Source organism: Anser brachyrhynchus (assembly GCF_964034855.1).
Source record: "Anser brachyrhynchus genome assembly, chromosome: 25".
Classification (NCBI taxonomy): domain Eukaryota; kingdom Metazoa; phylum Chordata; class Aves; order Anseriformes; family Anatidae; genus Anser; species Anser brachyrhynchus.
Window position 1 is genome coordinate 582,447 of NC_137718.1, and position 14,271 is coordinate 596,717.

The 14,271-nt window shown below is 47.1% G+C and overlaps 2 protein-coding genes and 1 long non-coding RNA gene across 3 annotated transcripts; 2 read left to right on the forward strand and 1 right to left on the reverse strand.

Moving 5' to 3' along the window:
• Positions 1-2,666: 2,666 nt before the first annotated feature.
• Positions 2,667-4,454, reverse strand: LOC308182765. Its single transcript, XR_013942070.1, has 3 exons — positions 4,271-4,454; positions 3,540-3,956; positions 2,667-3,162 (listed from the first exon to the last, which is right to left on the reverse strand). It is a non-coding gene; the product is annotated as an uncharacterized lncRNA (long non-coding RNA).
• On the forward strand, positions 4,313-7,498 carry RBM7 (RNA binding motif protein 7). The gene is made up of 5 exons (XM_080567865.1): positions 4,313-4,446; positions 4,747-4,909; positions 5,502-5,598; positions 6,098-6,191; positions 6,644-7,498. The coding sequence occupies exons 1-5, from the start codon at positions 4,351-4,353 to the stop codon at positions 7,061-7,063; spliced, it is 870 nt and encodes a 289-aa protein (XP_080423991.1). The 5' UTR covers positions 4,313-4,350; the 3' UTR covers positions 7,064-7,498.
• Positions 7,499-7,926: 428 nt separating this feature from the next.
• Positions 7,927-13,863, forward strand: REXO2 (RNA exonuclease 2). Its single transcript, XM_080567866.1, has 7 exons — positions 7,927-8,096; positions 8,209-8,292; positions 8,520-8,597; positions 10,587-10,698; positions 11,457-11,565; positions 11,907-11,960; positions 13,435-13,863. Exons 1-7 carry the CDS (start codon positions 7,965-7,967, stop codon positions 13,562-13,564), a joined length of 699 nt encoding a protein of 232 aa, XP_080423992.1. The 5' UTR covers positions 7,927-7,964; the 3' UTR covers positions 13,565-13,863.
• The last annotated feature ends 408 nt before the right edge of the window (positions 13,864-14,271 follow it).

A 14,271-nucleotide genomic window follows, 5' to 3' on the forward strand; every position in this document is an offset into this window, starting at 1 on the left:
TCAGGGCGTGAACCGATTCCTCCTCCTTCCAGCACCGGGGAGCACGGCAGTCCTCTGCCGGGGAATCGCACGGCCTTAAAACTCCCTCGCCACGCTGTGACCGAACACCCCAGTTTGAGTTTGCTATTAAGAAGTAAACGTGTTGGGCGCTCTCATACTGTTTACAAAGCTGTTGGGCTGCAAACACGAGCTATACTGGTTCGCACCGTACTGCGTTATTGCTGTCAATTGCTGTAAACCCGGGGACACGTAATGTAATCCCAGGGATTGCCAGTAATTACAGTCATCTTTAAAGGGATTGTGTGGCTCAGGGGCTGCTGGTGGGATTGCGGTCACAAGTGGTACGGGAGAAGTAAAATGATGGGGAAAAAAAAGGAAAGCAACAGAAGGCACAAGGAGGGATATCGGTCCTGAATGAGGGAGTCAAGTGCAGCAGAGCCACCCAGAGCTGGCAGGAACAGGACGCTCGGAGCAGCTGTCCCTGCGTGCAGCTGGAGAAGCAAGTGAGCACGGTTAAATGGGGGGGGAGGAAGGCAACCCGGTGCTGAGCGTGGATCGTTCCCTTTGCCACCTACAATACAGAGTGCTACACTCAGACTGGGACTAGCACATGAAGAAGTCGAAGGTTGAAATGAGTCATGGATAGCAAGTATCGTAAAAGCTCCCCATGACACAAGACCGGGGAAGAAGTAGAAGGGTTTGTCCACCTCTCTGCTGGTTTTCCTTTCACTTTCTTGGTAAGAACTTAATAAAAAGCCCCAGTGATGTTTTTAGGGCTGCGTTATAACATTCGCACCAGCGCAGACTTTCTGCTGTGCTGGAGAGCACAGAACCTCTGACACTCGCTACTTAACGCTGAATATAACATAATTGTTTCTATAAAGACCTTTGCGACTGTCACAGAGGCACAGTAAATGCAGGAATTCAGCAGCTGCTGACATGTTCTCTGGAAATAACATGCCCAGGTCTTGTAGTGCGGGTGTCTTTAATCGCTGTTTAACTGTTCGAACATCAGCATTGCTGGAGATTTTTATGGTCTGTTTAAAAAGCACAATGATTCCCTTCATGGAGAAGTTTGTAGCTACAATTACCCTTCTGTTGCAACCTGCCAGGAGTAATTGAAAGTCTTTCTCAGCTAGAAGGCTGGGGTATCCCGCCTGCCTTGTGCACTCTCTGGCAAAAAGTGCTGTGGCACTGGCTCGAGCAGCCGCGGTGGGAACCAGTGCAGGCAAGGGAAAGGCTGGCGTAGCATCCTGCTTGTAAGGACAGGAGGAAGGAGGGTGGCTGAAGGGAGTGTGTGTCTTTTCACCTTGGAATGAAGAGGTGGGCAGACCATTTGTTAATGTATTCCTAAAAGATCATCAAGGGCATGAAATCACAGCACAGAGTAGCAGCAAAAACAGAAAAAAAACAGGCAAAACTTCAGTATTTGACTTGCAAAATTTATTAATATAACACAAAATTATCTGAGAGAAAATATGAAGGGGAGGAACCCCTCTCTCAGCCTTCTGCTACTCCACGGTCTTCACTTCTTCCTCCCCATTCCAGGTTGAGCTCTGCCTCCTCCATTTGCCAGGGTGACTTCCCCCTAACTCACTCCATGTCTGAATATGAAGCCAAAGAACTGAACCACAAAAGCCCTCAGAAGTTCAGTTTATTCAGTAGTAACTGTAGCTGTTATTTTTATCTATCTGCTTCTCTCCCTCTTTGTACAGGTGTCAGTCACGGACATTCAATGGCCCTAATGAAAATTGCATATAGGGATAAGGTGTGCGGTTATTGTATTAGCTGGCGTGACCCATTCTTTCAGGCTCTCCAGTGAAAGAACTGTCATCTGCAATGGCTTTGTCTGACTGATCTCTCTATCATTTGATGTAATTACGGGTACCTGTTTTCTGGTAGGATAGCAGGGCGTGGAGAATTTTCAAGCATCCACTTTCAGTTGAACAGCCCCATTACCACAGCACTGAAAAAGATTGTCATCTGCGCAGGGAAGTCAGCGAGGCAGCTGAATAACCCGAGGAGCATGAGTGCAATCAGGCAAGAGGGAAGGCACAGCTGACATCTGCAATCAGTGCTGAGGACAGAGACTGCACTACAGACACAGGACAGACACACAGACTACAGTCTGGCTGTGGGCTCATGGACTGTCTGACATAGCTCAGGCTGTGCCTAACTGGAGGGGAGCTCAGGGAGATCTGTAGCCAGAGAACAGCAACCTGTAGAACAGGCCGGTATGGAGCATTAACCAAGGTGCATTCCATCAAGAGTTATTGTCTCGGCATTGCATTTGACTGTTACATTTCAGAGCTTCAGTAGAGGAGAATATTTTCTTTACTATAGGCAGCGTTAGCCCCAGCTTTCAGACCTACGAGGCAGAAAGTCACAGCTCCTGGCCTGGCACTCAGCATCCATGCCCTTTCCCAGCCTGTGAGCTGGGACTAGGCGATAAGATCGTGCACATGCAACAGCAGCAATCTGAGAACTAATTGCTCTTCTTGCCTCCACTGATCTGACATGAACACCACTTTCTCAAGTAGCTGTATCAGGCAAGGATACAAATGATGCTGGGGAGAGCTGGTGTCTCTGCTATCTGTGACTTGTGCGTGTCACCTGCAAGACTGACACTGATTTCTTGGGCTCTTTCCTTTGCAATGTAAAAATAATTGTTAAAACTGATTATTAGTGGAACAGGAAGACTACTAAGAGCCAACACTAAGAGCCTAATCTAAAGGTGAAAACTATAAGCAGAATTGGTAAGTTTCTGTAATATTCAAGAACATAAGCTCCTGTATACTAAGAGTGAAAATAGGAAGCTTACAAACACTTTTTGCCCCTGAAAGCAAATACCTTTGTGGGTTTTATTGAAGAGCAAAATGGGAATATAACAACAAAAAAGGCAAACACCACAACAGGATTGTAATATGCCTGTAAAAGTCTGAAATTGTTTTCTCATTCCCTTTTTGTGCATTTTTTTGGGTCTTGGCCATACAAGACTGCAACAGGCCAGCCTGAGTCCATCACCCTGTTCTGTGGGTCCCTCTGAATTCAGCCAGCTGTGTACGGCACACCATGCAGGACTGCGACATCCATCTGAAGATGCCCAGCCCAAGTGAAGAAAGCTGATGATGGTAAAGCTGTCAAACACACTTCCAGCCAAACCTATGGGGACCCAGTAAGGAAAAAAACACAGAAGAAAGTAAATGAGGCTCCAGGGAAATTAAGCCAAAGTGGAAGTCCTGGCAGAGTAGGGTAATAATTTCCTTTCTGAATGAGTAACTGTTTAGAATTTAACCAGGCGAACACGATTAAACCAAATGAATATAAATTCTAGGTGCGGTAGTAAGTAATGAACTGGAGAAAATGAACAGGGCCTAATTAACAAGAAAATAGGATATGCCATAATGCATTGAAATCTAATGAAAAATGAGGGTTGAACTCCCCCTTTCAAAAATTTTCCAGATGGAAAATATCCTTGTTTTACATCCAGCGTGTTCCAAAATATCCAGGGAATTACAGTTGTTGAGAACTGTACTTACCATGTAATCAAACAACATGGGAACAGGGAGCTATTTCGCAAAACACTGGAGAAGTACCTTAGCTGAGAGATGGGTGTCCAGAACTCTGCTCAAACATAAAAGCAGAAGTGCCATCTTCACATTAAAGTGTAATACAGCTGTTTAGAGGAGGAATGCAAAGCAGCCTGCCTGCGTCTGCACCATTACAGGAGGCAGTATTTGGGATGGTGGAGGCCATCAGACAGAGTATTGCGGCAATAAAAGGGAACGAAGCAACGGAACGCTCAACACTCCAGTCAACGCCGTGCTTGCTTCCTTTTTATTACTATTACACAGAACAACTGTGCTCATCCTGCGGGCCGGGCTTCAGCACAGCTCACGGCAGTCACAACGAAGTTACCTCACCCCGCTGGTCGTGGCTGGGCTCTGGAGCAGGACCTGCGAGAGAGGGAGGCGTTGAGGACGTGGGGATAACGAGGGCCGCCTCACGGCGAAGCCCCGGGACAGGGCGTGCAGGAGGGAGCCGTTGGGGGCTCCGAGCTTCCCACCGCAGCCCTCGTACAGCCCACGACCCGTAACTACAGGCTTTTAGTCACCCAAGCTCAGTTACGCAGGCTGTTGGCCACCCAGCCCCACCGCCACCCACCCGCCCCGTCACGCAGCCCTGCGGCCGCTGCCACCGCCCTGCGCAGGGCGGGGCTCCCCGCTCCCCCGCCCCCCCCGCCAAGCTCCGCTCGCGGCCCCGCCCCCACCCGTGACGTGGCCCCGCGCCGTCGGCGCCTGCGCAGCAGCGAGCGGCGGCCCCGGCGGGCGCGGGCGGCCCGGCCGCGCGATGGGAGCGGCGGCGGCCGAGGCGGACCGGACGCTGTTCGTGGGGAACCTGGACCCCCGCGTGACCGAGGAGCTGATCTTCGAGCTGTTCCACCAGGTGCCGCCGGGGCCCGCGGCCGCGGCCCGCCCGCTTTATGCTCGGCCCGGCGGGGCGGGGCGGGGCGGGCGGTTGGCGGCGCCATGGCGGGGCGGGGCCGGGGCGGCGTACGGCGGCCGCGGGCGGACAAACTTGTGCAGGAGCGGCCCGGCCGCGGTGCGCCCCCGCGCGGCCTTCTCCCGGGGGCCCTCCTCCCTTGTGGGGCGGGTTTAAAACTTTAAAACTTTTTTTTTTTTTTTTTAAAAAACTCTGGGGAGCTGCTCCACTCCCGTTTAACATCTCTCGTTTCTTGATCCGCAGGCAGGCCCGGTAATTAAGGTTAAAATCCCCAAGGACAGGGATGGCAAGCAGAAACAGTTCGCGTTTGTGAACTTCAAGCACGAAGAATCCGTCCCCTACGGAATGAGCCTGCTGAACGGGATCAAGCTGTACGGGAGGCCTATCAAAATTCAGTTCCGATCAGGTACCCAGAAAAAGAAACGTTAAATAACACAGTTACCAAATGGGAAGCAGAGCTGCCACCTTCCTCCTCCTCCTCCCCAAACCTGACAGAGGTGCGCTGAGTTGGTTAGTGATGGTTGTTGCACATGCTTCTCATCAAACTGCCGCTCACCTGCTAGCTGATGACTTTGTAGAACAGTGTTGTCATACAGGCATGTGCTTTTGTCCTTGGGTTTTGACCAGGGACCTACCTGCCACTTAAGGGGACATATAAACCCCAGGCTGAATCTTCTCTTTTGTTTTGTTCGATTATTTGTTCCATACCCTTGAAAGCCCCTCTAAATTATACCAGCAGTGAAAGTTGCATCTGACTTCAGTAAAGTGAGGCATGTTGGCCAGAATATTGCAAGCCTGATTGCGACTTTCCCAACTGGGCATTAAGACGGATACAGTATCTTGTTTTGGAAACCAGATTGTGTGCTTTTGCAGATCACTGGTGAAACTTGAGAGCTAATTAAGCATGGGGAAATTGTTAGCATCTTACAAGTTCATTTCATATCCAAGTTAATCTAACTGATGTTTGGCGGTCTCATGAAATGTTTGTTTCTCTTCAGGGAGCAGTCATGCATCTCAAGATGGTAATTCATCTTCTTTACCACATGGAACTGCCAATACGAGCCCATCTGGCACAGTACATCCAGCTTCCAGCAGGTAAGAGTCCGCACTGTAGGTACACGTGTGTAGTTCAAGTTAAAAAACAGTACTGACACACTCAGCTTTCCCAGTTCTCATTCCAAGCACAATTTACTCTTTTTTTTCTCTATGGAATAAGTACTTGCATTATTATTACCTTCAGTACCCTGCATTCTCGGTACCTGAAAACCTAGTGCAAAAAGAAGAGCGTCATCTTGAAAGTGATTTTCCAAAAGATCTGATTGCCAGAGCTTCTGGCCCAGGTCACATTCCTGTTTAAAAACTGTTTTCCTATGAGTATGGAAAAGATTCGGTGATGTGGAGAGAGTTCTGCCAAATACACAATGCAAGCGTGTCAGCACTACTTTCTCACAGCAGTAGTAAGTTCAGGGTAATGCTTGCCCAGTTATTTTTTTCTAATTGTAGCAGTGTGACTGGGCTGCAAGTACCCCTTAGACTGGCAGTAGTCTATGATAGAAACATTTAAGACTAAAATTCCTAATCTCTTTTTCTGCAGATACGATAAGAGTCCAGATAATATGGTAGCAGCAGGATTCTCATCCGTGCAGAGGTCTCTGCCGTCTCCTGATAACCTTCAGAGACAAGGAGTGGTAAGCTGGGCTGTTAATAGTGTCTAAACCTGCAGTCACTCACAGATGATGGATAACGTGAAAGAGTTGGCTCTAATTTTGAGTACTTAGATGTTTCCTATAATGATTGTATTAAGTCACAAGAATGTATTTTTGGAGTGTTGAAATAACCGTTCCAAAAGATTGACAGTTCCTGCTACCAAGCTGTGTGATGTCTGGGCGGTCTTGGAGCTTTACAAGTCCAGCTGTAGATAAAGCACTCAGTAGCAGCCATTCCGTAAGTCTGCAGTCAGTCTCATATTGTTGGTTCATTTTCATTTTCCCTTGTATTTGCAGCATGATTCATGTGGAACTTAGAGGCCAACACAGGAGATTAAAATTTATCAGGACCCCGTGCCACAGACTAGTTAGAGCGCTCTGCCAGAAGGAAAGTGCATCGAATCCACCAAGCCTTTTTCTCTTCTGTCTTCCAGATGCATGGTGCGATGCGGCAGCAGTCTCAGTACGGTGGGAAGTATGATCACCCCGGCTTTGCTGCCTCTGGGTACCAGCACGGGCACTCGTTTAATCACTCGTCAGCCTCCCAGATGCAGTGGCGCCCAGACGTCGCAGCACTGCGCAAGACCAGGATGGGCTCCCACCCCTATTACTCGGACAGTAGGCATTTTGGCCGAGAACAGCGTTTTGGGGACCGTGGGCCTGACTATTGCAGGGGCAAAAGGGATGACTACGGCTTTGATGACAGAGGCCACGACTCTGGATCTGACCATCATTACCGGGGGAGCAGAGATGACTTTGTCTATGAAGACAGGAATCGTGAAAGCTGGAGCCACGATTACGATAACAGAAGAGAGAACTACAGAGAGGGCAAGTGGCGCCCGTCACGGCATTAACAAGCATTCAGTAGGCTTTAAAGAACTTTATGGGAAACTTAAATCTGTTTCTAACTGAATCTGTGTAAAATAAACCCATCAAAGTTACCATTTAATATTTGTAAAACTACTAGCCGCAGAATGCTCCAAAACTGGCATCTTAATTTTAAATGTTAACTCAACACCTCAGGGCTTTATGCAAGAAAACAAACGTGCCACAGTTTAAGAGTTACTGTTGGGTGCTTGTATTATAAGGAAGAGTGTATTTTTGTAGTGCAGCTGAAGGAGGCGGGCTCTGTGTCAGGTGTAGGCACACACCCTTTGAAACAGAGCGTAAGGGGTATGATGCTTTGTGGCATCCGAAGCGCGTGTCGAACTGTTTTGATACATAAATGATTCCTTTTGAATATTCCTTGCTTTGGAGAAGAACATTAAAAGTCTCCCTGTGGATAACCCATACACATTTGAATGTTTTTACAGCCTAGCTTTACTCATTCAGTTCACCCACGTTTGTACCCATTTGGCCTTTGAGAGGGAAATTTGTTTGAGAAAAGCTCCTGCGGTGGTCGGAGAGCTGGGAGTACGACCGGTTAGCGGCCGCCTCCCGGTAACCGGCTGCACTGACCATGTTCCTTCTGGGGGTAGAAAGCAAGACCCGACGAGGCGTGTCTTAAACTAGAAAACCACCTCTGCCACCGGGGGCCGCCAGCCCCCCGCTGCCCCCGGCCCGCTGCCGCCATGGCCCCGGCCGCAGCCCCTCAGCCCCGCCCTCCGCTCCCGGCGCACCCCGCGCGGCCGTTGCTCTCGGAACTACGGCTCCCAGCAGCGCTCGCGCTCGCCGCCCGCGCTCGCCCTGGGGCCGCCGCCGCGGGGCCTGCCGGGAAGTGTAGTTCGGCGGCGGCACTTTGCGGCCTGGCCGGCGATGCTCGGCGGCAGCCGCGGTGGCCTCGGTCGCCTGCGGAGCTGCGCCGGGCGGCTGTGGCGGGGCCGGCGGCGGGCGGCGGCCATGGCCGGCGGCGGCATGGGGCAGCGCATGGTCTGGGTGGACCTGGAGGTGCGGGGCGCGGGGGGGCGGCGGCGGGGGGGGGCGGCGGGGGGGGGGGGGGGCGCGGGGCGGCGGCGGCGGGGGTCGGCGGCGGTGACGGTGCCGCTCCCCTGTGTGGCAGATGACGGGGCTGGACGTGGAGAAGGACCAGATCCTGGAGATGGCCTGCCTCATCACCGACTGCGACCTCAACGTCCTGGCCGAGGTGAGCGCAGCGCCGCGAGCGGCCTCACAGAGCCCTTCGGGCCCCCAGCACCGGGCCGGGCCCCCCCCGCCCGCTGCCCGCAGCCCGCAGCGCCAGGCCCCAGCGCAGCCCCTCAGGCCGTGAGGCCGCTGTGCGGGCGGCGCCGCGCTCCCCGCGGCTCCGGGATGCCAAACTTCTGAACAGTCCCGTCAGAAAGACTTGATTACCTGTGTTTTCCCTCCCTGCAGGGCCCCAACCTGATCATCAACCAGCCAGATGAGCTGCTGGATGGCATGTCCGAGTGGTGCAAGGAGCACCACGGGAAGGTAACCCTTCTAGAGCACTCACGCTACGAGTCCCATTTCTTTATAATAATGGCGTAACTCAGAGTTACTAGTTGCAGTACAGTCATCTAAAAAGGGACAACAACTGTGCTGAACGATTTTGCAATCAAACAGAGGAGATAAAGAATGGGAGGCAGTAAGTATCATCCTTATCTTGTACCAAGGAGCCGATGTACAGCATTTTACCCAAGGTGTCACAAGTCATCCATGGCATAGGTGCAAATTACATCTGTGTATCTGTAATCACCATCCTGTGTTGGAACTGTCAGACTGTCCCGAGGTGGCCTGTGCATAGTAGCTTGGCTTATAATAAGTTTGAATAGTGCTGGAAGCTACTTTCTGAGAAAAGCATCACCGAAGGCCAACAGTTAACAAATCCAAAAGAAGGCTTGAGCAGCAACAGCACACAGGAAAGCTGCAGACTGTAATACAAGCCTTGGTGGGTCTTGGAATAGGACCCGTCACCCTGATATGTGCCACTGATTCTCACGTTCGAAAGTGGACACTCAGCATTGTGCCTTTTGGCGTGAGATTAAGAAGCTGGGTTCAGTTCCCTGCTCTGCATGCTGAGCTCTGCCATGGCTGGACTCCGCAGGAGTCCCAGTCCCTGTGCAGGAGTGGGCTGGGTTGCATGGACTCCTCTGACAGATCCTTGTGTTGAAGCCTGTTCTGTGTTGCATAAAAAAATGCAAATAATGATTCCGATACAGAAGACGACGTGGTGTAAAATCTCAACTAAAAATAACTACAAGGTTGGTGTAGAATAGTCCAGAGCTGGCAAAATGGTAACTTACCGCTGAAAATTAAGGTCCTAGTAGAATTAAACAGACCTATGTACTGTAAACATTGTTATTTTTGCCTGTGCTTGTCAGCACTGTAAGCCTAGTTTATTTTTTTCACTGAAAACTTAACTTTTGTAAGAATAGATTAGTTTTCAGTCACCAAGGAAAGCTTCCTCCTTGCCTGTAGCAAGAAAGTGAATGGATTTTCCAATCCCTGATTACAAATTTAAATTCAAGGTAGTTTTCAATTAAGTGCTGAAGTTTTAAGACACTCACAGCCCCTCCTTCCTCCCCCCCTTTAGCATCTTACTCTCCCTGGGAAGGATTAGTAAGAGTTTGGAAAATGAATATTAATCTACTGTGATGGGAGCTTTTCCCCTTCTGCAGCTGAGGACACAAACTCAACTTCAGTTCACAAGTGAATTGAAGATGGTAGCATTCGTTATCACTGCTCCTGAGGAGCTACTTATTTTTAATTGACTAAGAAAAGAGAAGCAATTAGAATATAGATGAAAATGCAGCCACATAATGAATTTTTTAACCACCACTTGGATCTGTCAAGTAGATTTTTGCAGCACAGTCATGGAAATATATAGCATAGCCAGATGGAAAAAAATCACTGAGAACACTTAGAGCAGATCTGACATTTAACTGTTGAAAAAAAGAAGGATGAAGCTTTTCTGATTTATAGTTACCTTGATAAACACTTCAGCCAGAATTCTGATTATTTCTGTTTGTTTATACATACTACTCTGGGCTGGGGAGGCAAATGCCTCTCATTAAACAGAAATATAATATTCTCCTGGATCATGTGCATGCAGGTGTATAAACGAGGCTTGCATAATGTGTCAGTAATTGAGAGTAACACCCTATAAAGTATAGCAACAGAGAGGAAAATCACAGGAGAATCAGTGTCCTTAGGACTGTTCTATGATCGCCTTTACTTGTGATGGTTTGTGTCTCGTGAGTGGTGCCCTGAAAGTCAGCAAGGCCTCCTTATGGAGGTATAAAGGCGATTTGGTTTCCCAGAATACCTTAAAATACAAAGTGAATTTGTACTCTTAATACTTCTGGGCATGCTGGGGAGCAAGCAGTACTTTACTGGTTGATCTTTTGCTGTTGAGCATTTCTAGAAATATCTTTGATGGTAGCATATATATAATTTATGACGAATGGCTCTTTCTTGCAGTCTGGCCTTACTAAGGCTGTGAAGGAGAGTAAAATTTCATTGCAGCAGGCAGAGTATGAGTTTCTGTCCTTTGTACGACAACAAACACCTCCCGGTCTCTGTCCTCTTGCAGGTAAGATGTGTTCTTTCTTAATAATAATAATAATGTCATCCCTCCTGCAGTTCCCAGCTGGATGCTGAAAGGCCAGTTGATGCACGTGGCAGGGATGCTTTAGTTTTCTGTGCAGAGATCTAACGTGCGAATCAAAATCTGCTAGTAGAAAAAGGCATCATCTGTTCTGCTGATTCCCTAAAGCAAATATTGCACGTTGTTACTGCAGGAAACTTAAGTCATTTTTAGCATTAATGTTTCATTGTACAGTTACAATTGGGAAGGGCAACTTAACTGCTAACAGCAATCTGTGACCGTAAAATCTGAACAGTAAACTGAAGTGTCTTTTCTTCACTGTGCGTATCAAATGAAGCACCAAATGTGAATCTGCCAAATATCCTGTTACCTGGAACTAAATTCAGGACATTCACGTACGGCTTTAGGATTATGGCTAAATCAAATTAATACTTATGCCTATTTTCACTTGGTGAAAAACCTGATGCTTTTGTAATTCTTTGATACTTATCTGTGTGACAGAAATTGTAGTAACTGAAGAATTAATATAGGGATTATGTATTTAAACCATGTGTGATCCTGAAATGAAAATCTGACAAACCTTTACAATCATATTTGCTAGAAAATGAGTTATATGAGCTGCCCGTGAATAGCTTTTTATACCCTATGATCTTTTCCAAGCATGCATAGCCTGTTTGTAGTTTAGATGTTCACAGTAGCTTTGCAATGTCTTTGAAGAAACATCTTGTTTTGTGTCTTTGTAGGTAACTCTGTTCATGCAGATAAGAAATTTCTTGACAAATACATGCCTCAGTTCATGAGGCATCTTCATTACAGGATCATCGATGTGAGCACTGTCAAAGAACTTTGCAGGTAAATATTCCCCAAATTGAATAGTTCTATGAAAGATAATCTAGGGAAGCCTGTTAAGTGGCACTAACATGCGCTCTTCTAAAACAAGGTTAAGGGCTGCTGGGAGATGTGTGTATGCAGCCGTCTCATTCTTTCATCTCTTCTGTTCAGGCTGATGGACAGAATGAACCATAAAGTACTCAGGGAGTGATGTACTCTGCCATTTGCAGCACTTTGATTCACAGGGTTGTGGCTTCTCCATAAGAACTTTCACCAATTGTAACAAACCCACAGCAGCCACTGGACATGTTAGTGAATCCCAATTTCCTTTTTAAATGGTGGGGTTTTTTTTCTGCTTACAGACGCTGGTATCCAGAAGAATATGAATTTGCACCAAAGAAGGCAGCTTCTCACAGGTGAGGTTCCTTGTTATAACAAAGTAGAGCTTGTCATGCAGGAAACATGCTCCTCATGAGCAGAATCTGGTGCTGCGTGCTTCCTTTGATTCCAGGCATGTTTGTTCTAATGCAGAAGACAGCAGAGGTTGTATGATTGTGCTCCCTGTCATATAGTTTGTATTCTCCAGTCAGAAGCCTGGTTATTTTAAGGGAAGGAGTTATAAACATACACAGAATCAGAAATTTCCTTATCTGTTCTGATTCACTTTGTTTACTGTTCAAGCCAAGATGCTTGTTTGGCAGCGTAGATACATCTATCACCTTTTAGACATCACAGTGAGAAATCACGTGAAAAAGCTAGCTGAACAGTGCTTTTTTCTGTCCTTGAATTGGGCAAAGTTGTTCATAGACAAACTAAAATTGGAAGACTGCACAAGGGGAGATAAGAGTTCTGGTCCTGGCTATTTCCCGAGCTTGTAGTATGTCAGAGAGCTTGTTCTGCTTTCTGTGAAAGGATTTCGTTTTGAGTTATGCTCCTGCCGGCATCTGAGACGTCCTTAAAAGTTGAACTTGCTTTGAGGTTTTGGAAGAAAAGATGCTATGTAGTATTAACAATTTTTAGAAAGCCACATTTTCTAAGATTTTAAGTTCTTCTGTATAGAGGAGATGGTGGGTCTCACACAAATCCCTTGGGATCCATAGGCTTTGGTAAGTCCGTATGCACAGTAAGTGCATCCATTTTGCTCTTTTCATCTGCTCAGACTAAATGTGGAAAAAAGAGCAACACACCTACGCATTGAAATGTCTACACTGGACTTTTTGTAGGCATTACTTGGTACTTCTAGCTATGACTTTCCTAAATGACAGTGGAAGGAAGTAACTGCATCTTTACCTCTTTGTTCTGACATGGCCTTGTTAGGCAGGAGAGGAGGTTCTGGTATAAAAGGAGAAGGAATGACTTGTAGAGATCTTGGTGGAAATCACAGGTAGGTGTGCTGCACATTTGAAAACGTGCAGTAAGATTACTACTTCTGCACAGACCTTACAGTCCAAGCAGGCAGAGCATGGTAACAAAAAGTACTGGGTCAAAACAAGTCAGTCACCCTTGCTCATGTAGAAAGCAGATGACTGGCCAAAGCAGGAGCAACAAACAGGTCTCCTGAGTCCTTGTCTCTTTGTTGTCTCAGATTAATAGTGAATTATTTTTAATAGTTGAAGCTGTAGAACCTGTTGGCTTTCAAGAGCTTGTATGTCGCGCAGTGACAAACTGATAAGCTGGACATTACTCCCTGGCACGTCAGTGCTGGTGGACTTTTATTGCTTTCCACATACCCAAGAGTAGCGAGGGTTGTTTTTATTTCTGACAGATTTGTGATCCATGCATATCAGTGTTTTTTTTCTCACAGCCTGGAATTTTTTTAGAAGCATTAGAATCCAGATGTAGTTGAAGATGTGTGCAGGCATTTTGAAACCCTCCTTAATTCTCTTTCAGAGCACTTGATGACATCAGGGAAAGCATCAAAGAACTTCAGTTCTACAGAGATAGCATCTTCAAGAGGAAAACGGATGAAAAGAAAAGGAAACTAATAGAGAATGGAGAAAGTGATAAAACTGCCAGCTGATTTCTCATCTTACCAAGCCATCCCATAGCACATACTAGATGTATCTCCTGTTTCTTTTCTGTTTGCCAGTCTTTTGAGAAGCTGCACCCTTATGTTACCCTGTTTCTTAGCAGTTGATAAAACACAGATGGAAGTCTGAGTTACTGCTTCTTTTCTGTTTGAGCGAGAAATCTACTACTCAACTCTCAGCAGCTTCTTTGTTTGTACGTACTAGGTAAAATACGCTGTTTGATACTCCTCTTCCTCTGGTTTTAGATGCAGTCTTTCACTACACAATAAAAACAGTTATGTTGAAGGATGATATTTTCATACAGTCTTTCTTTTATGTGAGACATACGTTGGGTATGTCAAGATGCTAGGTGAACCAGCCTCTTGTAAATTGGCAAAAGAAAATGCTATTATTTTCATGATATGGTAATCATATGTACACGTTTTGTTTGGGGGTATTTAACGAGAAAGTCCTTTGTGCAACACGTCCATTTAGAAACAGAATGAAAGTTGCACATCAATAGTACAGTGTGTTGGGTATCAGACACTTTGGGATCAAGGCACTGCCATCTTTTACCCCTCTCCAGCTAATGTGCTGTAATTCAGGTAAAAAATCTGTCTTCAGTTCCAAGATGAACACTGGTTTGCTTGATAAAACTACCAAGTGGGCAGTACCTGTGTGCAAAGGAGCTGTGTGAGCCACTTGGTTTGTGAGCAAG

What these genes read in the sequence shown, in the direction of transcription:
- RBM7 (XM_080567865.1), top strand. Translation starts at nt 4,351, where the DNA reads ATGGGAGCGGCGGCGGCCGAGGCGGACCGGACGCTGTTCGTGGGGAAC. An exon ending in GTACATCCAGCTTCCAGCAG is followed by an intron (nt 5,599 to 6,097) that starts GTAAGAGTCCGC and finishes CTTTTTCTGCAG; the next exon opens with ATACGATAAGAGTCCAGATA. An exon ending in ACCTTCAGAGACAAGGAGTG is followed by an intron (nt 6,192 to 6,643) that starts GTAAGCTGGGCT and finishes TCTGTCTTCCAG; the next exon opens with ATGCATGGTGCGATGCGGCA.
- REXO2 (XM_080567866.1), top strand. Translation starts at nt 7,965, where the DNA reads ATGCTCGGCGGCAGCCGCGGTGGCCTCGGTCGCCTGCGGAGCTGCGCC. An exon ending in TGGTCTGGGTGGACCTGGAG is followed by an intron (nt 8,097 to 8,208) that starts GTGCGGGGCGCG and finishes CCTGTGTGGCAG; the next exon opens with ATGACGGGGCTGGACGTGGA. An exon ending in ACTGTCAAAGAACTTTGCAG is followed by an intron (nt 11,566 to 11,906) that starts GTAAATATTCCC and finishes TTCTGCTTACAG; the next exon opens with ACGCTGGTATCCAGAAGAAT.